The sequence below is a fragment of the Eschrichtius robustus genome, chromosome 5 (assembly GCF_028021215.1).
Source record: "Eschrichtius robustus isolate mEscRob2 chromosome 5, mEscRob2.pri, whole genome shotgun sequence".
Taxonomy (NCBI): Eukaryota; Metazoa; Chordata; class Mammalia; order Artiodactyla; family Eschrichtiidae; genus Eschrichtius; species Eschrichtius robustus.
Window position 1 is genome coordinate 57,561,654 of NC_090828.1, and position 13,073 is coordinate 57,574,726.

General features: G+C 54.6%; 2 protein-coding genes across 2 annotated transcripts; both read right to left on the bottom strand.

Annotated features, from left to right (window-relative positions):
* Window positions 1-4,075: 4,075 nt before the first annotated feature.
* HOXD12 (homeobox D12) lies at window positions 4,076-5,344 on the bottom strand. Its single transcript, XM_068543899.1, has 2 exons — window positions 4,736-5,344; window positions 4,076-4,585 (listed from the first exon to the last, which is right to left on the bottom strand). The coding sequence occupies exons 1-2, from the start codon at window positions 5,307-5,309 to the stop codon at window positions 4,347-4,349; spliced, it is 813 nt and encodes a 270-aa protein (XP_068400000.1). The 5' UTR covers window positions 5,310-5,344; the 3' UTR covers window positions 4,076-4,346.
* Window positions 5,345-9,063: 3,719 nt separating this feature from the next.
* HOXD13 (homeobox D13) lies at window positions 9,064-12,205 on the bottom strand. Its single transcript, XM_068544878.1, has 2 exons — window positions 11,297-12,205; window positions 9,064-10,508 (listed from the first exon to the last, which is right to left on the bottom strand). Exons 1-2 carry the CDS (start codon window positions 12,081-12,083, stop codon window positions 10,258-10,260), a joined length of 1,038 nt encoding a protein of 345 aa, XP_068400979.1. The 5' UTR covers window positions 12,084-12,205; the 3' UTR covers window positions 9,064-10,257.
* Window positions 12,206-13,073: the final 868 nt, after the last annotated feature.

Here is a 13,073-nt window from a genome sequence, read left to right on the forward strand (position 1 = left end):
TGGCTCCCCGGACACTGCACACTAGCCAAGGGGCTGCTCAGGACCCAGGGCGGGGACCGCAGGGGCCCCCGGCTGGGTCTTTACGTGTCTGCAAGTGCGCAAGGTTCTGGTACCTTCTCTCTGCACGGGTGGGGCGCAGGCAGCCCACTGCCCCCAAAGTAGAGCCTGCCGACCGCTAAAGAGGGAAATGGGGGAGGACGAACCATTCAAGTTCAACGACATGGCGACGGCACTCGGGCTGGAGCCGTGCTTTGGCGGGGGAGGGTGCGCCATCTGCAGCGGCGCGCGGGTGCACAGGGGTAAGGGGCGGCTGGCCCCTCTCTGCGCGTTAGCACGGACCCCCACCCCCACCCCCACCCCCAAGCCAAGGCTTTCGTTCTGGGCCCAGCCCGCTTCGCCCTTTGGCCGCAGGTTTTTCCTCCATCCTTTCCCCGAAACCCAAGGAAAACCGCAGCCTCCCGACCCGCGCGTCCCGCTCGAGAACCTACCGTGAAGATCCCAGAGCTGTGGCCTTGTCTTTGCCTGCGCGGCCCCACTCGAAGCGCAGGGAGCGCACTGGCCCCTCCGGGCACAGCCAGCAGCTCCGCGAGCGGTAGCTTTCCGCGCAGCGCCCGGACGCGATGCGGTAATTTCGAACCACCCAAGATAAGACACTAACTTGACCTTAACTTTGTCAGGGCGCCCCTGGTATCTGGAGAACGTGAACAGACACTGTCTGGCAGCTCTCGTAAAAGCTGACTGGGGAAGGGATTCTGAGTCATTTCATTTATTGCCACTACAGTTCTGCAAGAAAGCTTTTCCTCCCTGCCAAACTTTAATTATTTATGCTCTTTTAGGAAACGAAAGAAGAGGAGAAACGCGGGGAAAGCACCCAGAGCCAGTCCCTTCCCTGCAGAGCCTTCGGAATGGGCTCCTTAAGTCAAGTGACTGAAGAACAAAAATGTGGGGAGATTACCTTTGTCCAAGGACGGTCGGACAGGCACCGAGCCCCCCCTCCCCACTAACGGGGGGTGGATGCAGCTGGGAGAGGCGGGATGAAGGGGCACACCCTCCCTCCACCTCCACAGACATGAATATTTACAACGGTTCTGGATTTCTCCTCCGCCCGCCCGCCTCCCGGAAGCCTCCCCAGCCCGCCTCCCGTGGGGAGAGCCCCCAGGCCTTAAAAGCGTCTCCTGGTCGGCCCTCTGAGCTCGCAGCCGATTGAATGCCAGACCAAGCCGTTTTTTCTCATTTAAAAACCTTTTCCTTGGTCAAGAGGCCTGCCTGGACTGCAGCATTTCGGAGGACGCATTTGTCTTTGTGCGAGGGAATGTTAAACACTTAGATTTCAGCATTTCTCTCGGGTATTTATTTCTTTCAAATTTCATCGTGGTTCCAAATCCCTGCCAGGACTTTGGTTAGGAAGGGAGAGAGGACACCACCGCCTTTGTATTCATATGGGTCAGTAAAAAGGATGGATTTGAAAAACACTGCTGAAGCTCCAATTGACAGACAAGATTTTACACTTAGAATAATTTTAATTTCTTTGGGGAGTGGTCTCCATGAATATCTCCTCCCACCCTACATCCCAGGCTACAGAAAAAAGAACACAATGATTTAATGGTATATATTGCAAATAAATGGTCTCCCTGTGTTGTCTTAGGCCTGGGTCTAAGTCTGGTTCCCTGGCCCTTTACCCAGCCCTCCAGACCTGAGGTCTGAGTGTGGCCTCTGCCTTTGTTCAGTTATCTTGAAGGGGGCAAACCTTCTGGGACTCAGAGAGACTCAGTTCTGGTACCGTCACCTCCCTGAGCCCCACCAGGTGGGGAAACATTTCTAACGATAGGGCCTCCCTCAGCAGCTTCTTGCTTCCTTTATTCCTGTTTTTTTTTTTTAAGGAGCTGTTTAAAATATATTTCATCAAATTAGCTTCAGGGAAGGGGAGTTGGAACCACTGAATGCTCAGAATTAGAGACTTAACGGTTTTGCTAATTCTCCCACTTCCTAAAAGCTAGCAATTCTCTAGTTTCCATCTCTGAGCTAGCTGGGAGCTGGGATCTGCAAGAGCTCGGTGAATACCAAGCAGCCCCTAGCTTTCCTGGCCTGAGATAGAGGCTCTGAAGGCCTAGGGGGTGCAGAGGTCATGTTTCCCAAGGGAGTCTGCTGGGTTTCAGGCAGAGGTGCCAGTGTGGAGGATTTCCACAGGGCATAGCCTACTCACAAGAAGCCTGACCCAAAAACATGGCAGGGAGAGATGTTTTGTATTGAAACCCGAGGAACATATCTTGGCAGCCCCCTGAACAGCAAGCTTCAAAGTTTGAGAATTTAGGCAAAACGTGGAAGCCCCAGCCAGCAACAAGCCGAGGGTTCGCTTAGTGTGTGAGACACGCTGAAATTTGCTCACGGTTCCCCCACCTTGGATGTTTTATACACATTTTGTTTATAGGCTTTTATACACCATTTCCTGACTGACTTGGAAGCCATTTTCTCATTTAATGAACAGTCAGCACCCATAGTGAAACGCAACCAGGAAAGAAAAATGAATTTGGTGGCCTGAAAAACATTAGAAAGGAATCTGAAACGTTTTGAAAAATCGACATCAGTCCCATGACAGCATGACTGGGACTTGGATATTTATTTCCACTCAAAACATTTCTGTATGTCTGATATATACACGCTATTGTTTTTGACAAAATCAAAACAAAACAAAACATGCATGAAAACTATTAGATAGCAGAAAAAATGCAATTCATCTAAACATCAACTGAGGTCAGTTGTGATGAGGCTTAGGGCTCCCCGTGAGGTGCCCGCTCCAGATCTCGGGCCTGGTCCTCCACTAAAAATAAATCATCATCATACTTTGGTAAGGAATCTTCAACTCTTTGGCTGTTGTGCATCTTGCTAGAAGTTGGGGCGGGGTGCTACTTCTCTGAAGGAGACAGAAAAGGGGCAGAGATGGTAGAAGGAGCCTGGGGGGCCCTTGGGTTCCCTGAAAGCTAAGGCAGGACACTCCAGCATACCCAGGACATCTCTATCTGGCATTCAGCAACTGCAGCCTCCACAAAGGAAGCCAGGCAGGATCCGGAGTCTCTCAGGCTCTGCTGGAGCCGGTCAGACATGGCCTCAGAAGAAGCACAGTGGCAGGGCCCCTGGTGGAACTGGTGGGCGGTGGAGAGAGTGAGGAGAGGGGAACTTCTGCTTCTCTCTACTTGGTCTAGAGCAGAGAAGGGGCTGAGGATCTGAAGGGCCTCCTTCCTAGCCCTCCTGACTGTTGACTGGTGGGGGAGACTTCACCTCTCCCTATGGTGGTCCATTACCATAATTCAAGAAAGACAGACAAGTCGACACCTTTGCCTACCTCGACAGGAAAGCCATATTTACAGTCAGAAGGTAGGACACCCTCCCTTCCTGGCTCACTCCCTTATCCTCCCCCCAGATATTTCCCCCTCCTCCTAGTGCAGCCCAGCCTGAAAGCCAACTATCAGCTTTCCTCACCAAAGTTCAGCTCCGGGGGTCCAGTTGCAGAGTGAAGGGCTCTGCAGTGGGCATGTGTGAGGAGGTGGAAGAAGGAGGGGGATTTTACCAGTCTGGTCTGGAAGCTGCAGTTTGCTGTGGAGCCCCAGCCTCCCTCGTCCCATCCATGGGAAGGATGCATCCAATCCATTCAGCCCAGCTGGAGGGGTCAGTTCAGCCAGACTCTGAGGTGTCTCTGGAGTCTGGCCACCATGCCCCTTACTCCCTTTTCCTCCTGAAGTCTGAAGGTCTAGGGCGGCTATTGTCCTCCCAAAACAGCCAGGGCATACAGGAGGGGGACGGCGCCTTTTCCTTCCTGCAAAGTCGAGATTATGGCTTTGCCACAAGGGGCTTTGGCTGCAAAGAGACAAAATTGTGCCCTCAGCCCTTTCTAATCTGCCCGGGAGTTCTTCCTAAATTCAGTTCCACTCTGAGCTCTAGTTAGGTACCTGCTAGATGCAGAAAGGGCTGGGGAGGAGGGGAAAAGAAGACTAATCAGGTGGAAGCAGAAATCCAAGTACAAGGACACTAGAGTGAGCCCTGGGTATAATAATGCCCCAGTTAAGAGTTAGGACAGATGACTCCAGACCCCCACTCTGGAAGCCTCAAGGCCAAGGTTGTGCTGCAACTTCTGCAGGCTTCTCTGAGAAAGGGGAAAGAGTGGATGCTCAACCGGCCAGGCCTCCAAACAAACCTCCTGCAGGCTTCTGGGGCTGCCGTCTGAGCGGGAGGGTACCTGGAACCAGCAGAGAAGGAGCAGAAGGAAAAGCCCTATCCCCTCTCTTCCTTCACGCCAGGCCTCGGTGAAAAAAGGCAGGCCCAGCCTGGCCCGGCCGGGGCCACACCGGGAGCTAGTATAGCGCCAGCGCCTGCTCACGCAGCACCACGCGCTTCTTCTTCATACGCCGGTTCTGGAACCAGATTTTGACTTGCTGGTCGCTGAGGTTCAGCCTGTTGGACAATTCCTTGCGCTTCTGCCGGTTGATGAATTCGTTGAGAAGGAATTCGTTCTCCAGCTCCGCAATCTGCTGCTTAGTGTAGGGTTTCCGCTTCTTGCGGGCCCTCCCCGGGGCCGCCCCCCACGGCAGGCCTGCAACACAGCCCCAACCCCAGTCAGCCCGGCCCGCTCCCGGTTGCCTGCCCGCCCCTGGCGGCTCCCTCCCTCTACACACTCTCCCCTGCACCCCACCTCCCACCCCGGCCCGGGGTGTGCCGCTCGCGGAGCGTGGCCACCCTTTACCGTCGGGCAGCGAAGGTTGCAGGCAGGAGGTGACGCCCGCCGCCTGCACTGTCATGTTCAAGTTGAGCGGGCCCTTGGTCTCGTCCTTGAAGCCGGAGGAGCAGGGTGTCCCCTCGAGAAGGGCCGAAGAGCCCGGCGCGACGCGGCCCACAACCGCGTAGTCGTACTTGGCCGCTTTGAGAGCAGCGGCCGCGGGGGCCAGGCTAGACTCCGGGATGAAGGGAGGCCGCGCACGGCCACGCTCCTCCGGCCCGGCGGCCGCGTCGGGAGTATAAAACTTGGCCTGTTCTTCGGATCCGTCCTTGGCGCCCAGGGGCTGCAGGCCAAGAGGCCCAGAGCCAGCCAGGTAGGGCTGGGAAAAGCTGCCGAAGTTGGTGGCACTGGCAGGCTGCGCTGGGGCGCAGGAGGCGGGCGTGGTGGCCCAGGGCAGCGCGCCGCGCGGGTATGAGATGGAGGGAAGCGCGGCCAACTGGCCGCCATTCGGCCGCAGGTTGGAAAAGTAGAAGGAGTCGGGCGACTGTAGATTCAGAAGCGAGCCCACATAGCCGGCTCTGTAGAGACTGTGCTCACACATCTCCAACAAAGGGCTTGGGCTGCGCTTGCAGCAGTATTTAGTTACAACCGGGAATAAGAGGACAGGCTCAAACGATTGGACGAAACTTTGCCTGCAGGTTCTTCAAAGCCGGTCATTTCAGCACCGCCTACATCCCCCGACCCGTTTCTCCCCTCCCCCCCCCATTCAGGGTATTATGATAACACCCGCAGTATTCGATGGAGAATGACGAGGCTGCCAAGCAGAGCTAAGGCATGTTGAGCAAAGGTGAAGCCTCTTCGAGTTTCCAGGTTGATTTCAGCAGCTGGGGGCATTGGGCATCGGGTGCGTTTGCTTCAATGTCTCTTGGGGCCCTTCTTGGTCTTGACCGGCTTTGCACTCCCATTTTCCGCTGGCTACATGGGCCAGGCTTGCTTCTACCAGCTTTAACTCGCAGCTGAGGCCTTTTCCAGTACGGTGCACTTCTTGGCTTGTCCAGAGAGCCCTTGGTCTGGTGGAGCCATTAACTCTGTCGCTAGGCCTGAGCAAAGCTACTCCTACCCCGTCCCTCCCACCTCATCCCTCTGGACTGGACTCTGCACGCATGATCTGGCAGTGAAGACCCAGCGCTGCCTGAGCCCTAGATCCCCGGCCGCAGGCATAGTTTGCTGATAGAAGAGGAATGCATCACAAATTCTGCCTAAGTTTGGCGCCCAGGAAGGAGGATTCACATCACTCCTGGTGTGCTTCTCCATGGTCCAGCCCTCTGCTCCTAAGAAAGTCACCATCCAGGTCCATGGAGAATGCTGGCCTGGGGACCCGGACAGCTTGATTGGCCAATCGTGGCCAAAGGCTACATTCTTTTAATCGCCAGCAGTCACCTTGGAGACTGCAGCCCTTCAAACCAGAACTCCAAGGTGTTAATCCACTCCATGGCGTGCAGGACGAGCTCCCCTGATCTGATGTGGAAGAACAGAAGAGCCAGAGCCACCGGCCGGGAACAGCAGGGCACACCGAGGCAGCGGACTAGCAGCGTTCCTCTGCTCAGAGCCTCCAGGGGCGCGCGGGCCGCTGGCGGGTTCGGAGGTCTGGCGAACAGGGTGGCAGGCGGCAGCGCTCCCTCGCTGGGAGCAATGTGGCAGTCCCCGCCGCTGTTCCTCCAGTCTAGTGTGGCCGGAGGGTTAAGGATCCTCCTTTCCTGCCTCCGGTCCCAAGACCCCCAGCTACCCCGTGACTGGCGCCCGCCCCAGCCTGCAGCCCGCCTCGCGGTCCCCGAGCCAAGCTGGAATTGGTTAGACCGCCAGCTCCGGCACGGAGACCACACAGGCGCCGCCGGAGGGCAAGGCTGACCAGCGCGCTGCGACTTTATTGTGTGAGTTATGGCGACCAATTGGGCGGCTCTGGGGAACGCAATCGGCCTCTTCTTCTTGCTCTAGGGCGGGGGTAGGGGGTGCGGGTGGGGGTAGGGGTAGGGGTAGGGGTTGGGCAAGTCTGGGCTCCTCAGGGCTCTGTCGGAGTTTCCTTAGGAGCTCAGAAACAGAGACGTATTCCATTCCCTGTCCTTTCATGGGGGGGGGGGGGCGCGGGGTGTAGGCGCAAGCTGCAACCTCAGTTCCTAGGGACTTAGGGAACCTAGGCTCTCATTTTGAGAAACTTGCCCTGTTTTCCAGGAGCTACAGCCTCCCTAGGTCTGAAAGCTCCAGCTCCAACGGGTCCCTGCAGTCTTCTCTCTTCCTACCTCAGTACTATACAACGATTCTCCGGTATTTCCAGGTCCAGGTGTGTCTTCTTCGGACGCTTTGGCAGCCGCATAGCTGCGGTTTGCCCTATGGGACTAGAGGTGTAAAGGAATTAAAAGAGAAATAGAAAAGACTAGAACAACTAGACTCCATTTCTCTTTGGCTCAGATGATGCCCAGCCGCCCCACCTCATCTCCTGGGTTTATAATTTCCTAGGTGCAGCAGACAAAGTTGTACCGTGGAGCTGGCAGCTGGGGACGGGACAGGGAGGGAGGGAGGGGGGGAGGGAGGCTTTGCTGGTGAGCTGGAGAATGGGAAAAGAGGATTTGGTTGCGGAGCTAAACGGCGAGCTCTGCCAATGCCGCGGACTGCCCAGGAGATGGCGAGCGAGCTCCACGCCTGGTGAGGCGCCGCCGCACGGTCAAGATCAACAGTGAAGGGCGGCGCAGCCGGCCTGGGGTCGCCAGCTCGTGCGGTCAAGGCCCGCTGTCAGGCGCGGCCGAGCGTCTCGGAAAGCCGGAGATCGTAGCAGCAAAGCTGGCCGGGACAGTGGAGTCAGAGGGACACAGCGGGCTGCCAGAGACTGGAAAGCGTCGCGGCCGCCCCTTTGTGTGGCAGTACGTCCCAGATCCGAAGCCTCCTTCGCCTCTTGAATCACGCGTAGACGCACCAGCCTTGATTCTCCACAGGCGGCGCTCGTAACCTTCCAGGTTTTGGAGGCGCTCTCCCTGCGGCCTTTCAGTCTCCACCCGAAGCAAAGGCCTCTCCCTGAAGCTCCCTTCGCCTCGCGGGCCTCCCTATAAGCCCTCCGACCACCGACCGGCTCCGCTCCTCCCTCCTCAATTCAGAATATAAAAGGAATGCATATAAATAACAAAGTCTTCATCTGTTATTGATTTAGTCGTCAATTCAAATTCCACTGGAGAGCGTTTGAGCGCAGTTTTAATCTTCAGCAAACCTCCCATTTCTCTTAGGCGGGGAAAACTGACCGGCAGACTACAGATGAAAGGAAAACCTCGAGGCAATCCTCCCTATCCACGTCAGGGAACCTGAGAAATGGACCTGGGAAATAGGATGCGGCCCTGGAGTCTGGAATTTACAAAAAAGAAGGCGGGGGGTGGGGGGGACGATGGAGAAGAAGGGGAAACAGGCCCGTTTCAAATGAAAACACGTCTTGTGAGAAAAAGAAAATGTTAGTAACTCTTCCCGAAGTGGAAGGTCGGGACGGTGTGGCCCCATTTTCAGGGGTTATTTCTACTTGAAAGATTGAATCGTGGTCACTTTTCCTTTTCTGTCTCTCTGTCTCTCTCTCTCTCTCTCTGCCTGTCTCAATTAAAACGAAGTTGCCTGCTCGAAGTCGGTTGCAAGATACGAAAGAAATCAAGCCGAGGAGGAGAAAACGAAAGTAGCTCCGAACCTTGGGTCTCTGCGCCTTCTCTGGCAGATCCATAGGGGAATCCTCCCGCCAGAAGAGTTTACATATCGTGTGAGGTTTTACACAACTGTATTTAACTCACATACCAAAAGTAAGCAGCCATTGAATTCATCGCGCCCGGGTGCTAACAACGACGAGGCATCCAGCTCCTCAGCGGCCATTTCTCTGAGTAGCAAAAAGCCCTCAGAAAGAAAGTTCGTAGTGCCTAAAAATTGCGTCTAGAGGTTTAGGGTGTATAATTACGGTTTCAGTCTTCAACTGCTGTGTGCAGCCTGCCGGGAGAAGGCGATAAGGGATAAGCCTGAAATGTTTCTTTTTCAGAAGTAGAATTTAATTGGGAATTTTTTTTGAGCTGGTCTGGTAAAAACTATAATTTTAGACACCACAAATTATATCCTAATTTAAAGTTATCACTATTTATCTTAAAGGCACAGGAAAAGGAGAGGGAAGGGGTGATGGAAGTGGTGAGCCTGGAGGTTTTACAGACCAGAACTGGTGTTGAGTTTCCTTCATCTATAGGGAATCCCATAGCATTCAGGATAACAAGATTTTATAATAAATAAGACCAGTTTCTAGAGGCAACACAAGCTTGGAAAAAGAAAACAAATGTATAGACTCAGAAGAAACAAGAGAGTTCTGTTTATTTGCATCTCCCTAGGAGTAAAAAATGATTTTTAAATGCCTGAAGCACTGCCCATGTATCTCAGCTCACAGACATTGCATCTACAAAAATAATCTCTCAGTTGTATAAATATGCAGCACTTTAAAAGTAGTTATTTATCATCACTTTCAGAAACATCTTTTTTTTTCTTCCTGGACTTCAGAGCTCCACATTTGTTAGATGTTTTAAAGCTCCACGAGAGCCCAATACATTTGTTCAGACAGTCAAGTTCTTCGCTGGGTTCTGGATAAAAGTTCCCACCCATGGCCACACTGATTCAAGCCTCTTTCAGGGAACTGAGGAGATGGTCTCAAATCTAGCCCCACAGACTGGAGGCCAAGGAGAGGGGATGCGTTTATACCATCCGTGGGTCACTCTGCCAATTGCAGCCATTTAAATATCTGCATCTAGAGAAATGAAGGCGTCCATGTGGACACATTATTTCCAAATTAAAGATTATAAAAGCACAAATCTACAAGGTGTATTAAACACAATTACAACAGCAAGTGAAAGACCCAAAGTCAGAAAGATTGTCTTCACTCCAATATTGATACAAACCCTATTTAATAAGGTAGCTGCTTTTAAAGCCATCACAGTCTCTCCAGCCTCCTATTTTTAGACTTTCCCAGTGACCCTAGAACACTGCTTGCCCAGAGTTGTTTCCATTTGCCTCAGGGAGACTCCTGAGAGCTAATGATTCAATTACCCAATCACAGGATATGAATGACTGCAAATCATTCTGCCCTAATGGATTATGAAGATAAGAAGTGCTGGAAACAGGCATAAAAAGTGATTTAAAAAAATAAAACCCTAAAATCAAAATGGCACTTCTGAAATTCATTTGGGGGGATTATTTTAAAATACTTCAAGTCCTTTATACTGGCCTGGAGGGAGAAACAGAACATTAAAAAGTCATAAAAAATAAACCTAGACAAGAGCAAAATCAAAAATAAACAAGTAAGAAACAGAACTACGAAGTCAGGTTGGGCAGCAAGAGGTTTTAGAGCCAGATTAGGGGAAGAGAGAAAAACAATTCACAAAATTTGCCATTACTGGCAGGGGAATGGGGGAATTAAATACATATTCAAGTCTTTCCAAAGGTCTTTTGGAGGCAAGTGGAAGCATTTAAACTCTCTGTGGCCAATCTGGCCCACATCAGGAGACAGTATCTTTGAGCTTGGAGACGATTTTCTTGTCTTTCACTCTTCGGTTCTGAAACCAAATGGTCACTTGTCTCTCGGATAGGTTCGTGGCAGCTGAGATCCGCCGCCGCTTGTCCTTGTTAATGAACTTGTTAATGGCATACTCGTTCTCCAGTTCTTTGAGCTGCAGTTTGGTGTAGGGCACCCTCTTCTTCCTCCCCCGACGGTAGACACACATGTCTGGCTGATTTAGAGCCACATCCCCTGGTATAAAAAAACAGCACAGGAGAAATTAGACCGGGATGTCTGGAGCACCCAGCTGGGGACTGTGTGTGTAGACTTGGAGGGGGTACAGAGAATGAAGAAAGACAGGCTGTTTACACTTTATTATTATTTACACAGACATATTATTTACATGTTATTAAAGAAAGATTATTTACACTTCAAAGTGAAGGCCAGTATGATGGATCATCATGGTTTCTCAAACCGGCATCTTAACAAGCCTGAGATTTTATGGTGTAGTTGCTGGGGACTCTCATAAGGACAGTTTCTGCAAATGCTGGTTGCAAACACACAAACATACACAGACTTAAAAAGAAATACCTAGGCTGCTTGTTCAAACTTTGACTTTTCGTGTTCCTGTGTTTGGAGCTTGTGAGCTCTTGGAAGCTTTAGTGGTCACTCTGGGGTATTCATATCCTTCAAAAGTGGGGCTCAACTCCGTGACACCTCTTTGGGGAGGAGGGGCCAAGGCCTGAGCAAAGGGCAGCAAAGACCTTCAACTTTAGGAGAAAAATAGGCCTGTGCCCGCACACAGGAAGAAAAGGGTTGTGAGAGAGGCAATTTAAATCAAAAGGATGAATTTACAGATTTCACACAAACTGGACCGACTGTTCCACTGGGTTAACCATGGTTGGGGAGAGGAGGATAGGTGCCCAACTCCCAAGCAGGGGCGTAGACTCCCAGTCCATTCTTTTCCTTCTTTCTCTCTTCCTCTTCCTCCCTCCCTGCATCTCTCCCTCTTGTCCTTCCCCTTTTCCCAACGTCCCTACCTGGGAAGGATGATTTCCAAAAGTGGGAGCCCTGTGGCTGGTCCTTGGCGCAGTACACCTGGCTGTTCCACCCGTTGGCCAGCGTCCAGGACTGGTAGCCCTCCATGGAGATGTACGCCTCGTGCCGAGGCTCCCCGGAGCCGAAGGTAGACACCATGTCGATGTAGCCGGGCACATGCTGGTAGGGGCTCGTGTAGCCCTGGTAGAAGGACACCTCCTTGGCTCGCGCGGGCACCTCGTTGGCCGGTACGCTGCTGCTTGCCAGGCCCGACACGTCCATGTACTTCTCTACCGGGAAGCCTCCCAGCGAGGCGTGCGGCGACGACTTGAGAGCATTCTGCTGTAAGCCCACGCCGTGCGACATGCGGCAGCTATAGTAACCGTTACCGAAGTGGTAGCCGTAGCCCAGGGCCGGGGCGCCCGGGGGCGCTGCAGCGGCCGCGCCGGGCGCCGGGCACTCTTTGGAGGAGGAAGCCTCCGGGCGCGCCGCGACCACAGCCGAAGATGACGACGACGAGGCGGAACCCGCGCGCTCAGAGGTCCCCGGGTACGCGAAGCCCGAGGCCGCCGCCGCCGCCGCCGCTGCTGCCGCCGCCGCCGCCGCCGCTGCCGCTCGTCCGGAGTGTGTCCCGGCGAACACTGGCGCCGAGAGGAAGCCGCGACACTGGCCCGGCGCCGCTGCCGCCACGGAGGAGGAGGAGGAGGAGGAGGAGGAGGCCGGGGCCGCCCCGGCGGCCCCGCCGTCTGCCCGCAGCCCGTCCATGTCCCAGCTCCCGGCGCGGCTCATGGCCCGGCCTGGCCCGGCCCCGGCCCCGGCCCCGGCCCCGGCCCCGTGCACGACCCCATGGCGCGGCGCGCCTCCTCCCTCCTCTCCTTTCTCTCTCGTTCTCTCGCTCCCGCCCTCTTCCTCTCGCCCTCTCTCCCTCTGCGAGCCTCCCGCCCGCCCGCCAGCCCGCCCTCCAACAGGTTAGCTCATCGCGGGACGTTTATAAAAACGAAGTTCAGGTTGGGAGGGGGCCTGAGCCGGTCGGGGGGCCACCTCCCTCCCCGAGGGCTCCCGCTCGGGGCCGTGCCATTGGCTGCGCAGGGCCACGTGGGGGTGGGGGCGCGGGACAGCCTGGCTCCGGGCCCCGGCCCCTTGGACCCACCCACCCCGGCCCCTACCCCTCCCCAGCCCTCGCGCAGCCCACCGCCCCTTCCCGCCCTCCCCCGGACCCAGGCGTTTGCTCCGCAGCCACCCCCACGAGCTGATTGCGCGACCGCCCATCCTAGGCCCCGTCTGCGACTGAGGCGGGCGCCGAGGCCTGCGCCTTGTCTCGGCCACGGCAGTTTTTGCCACCTCTCCTTGGCTCCCTGAGCTGCACAGCTAAATGAAGGAGAAGGACAGGGATGATCAGAATGATGTGAAAACAGACCGATTTTTGATCCTGTTGTTTAATTCCTCGGATTAGACCCCAAACCCGAGGAAGCTAATTTTCTCTACCTTGCGTATTGCTACGGGGCAAAGGCATTTAACGCGTGCTCTCCCGGGCGATCCTCCGAATTAAGACCAATTGGAGCAGACCCCCCCCTCCCCCAATACGCACACACCGTCCACCCGGAAAATGCCCACGAAGCCGCCCTTGGGGCCGGGGACAGAGACTTACAAATAAATCAAGCGGACGAAAAGACCCGTCCTCGGCGCGGCGAACCAGAGGATCTGCCCCAGCGAAAAAAGTCCGAACGCCTGGTCCACGCTATTCGCCTCTACACTCAGGCCAGCCGGGAGTTGCCTCCC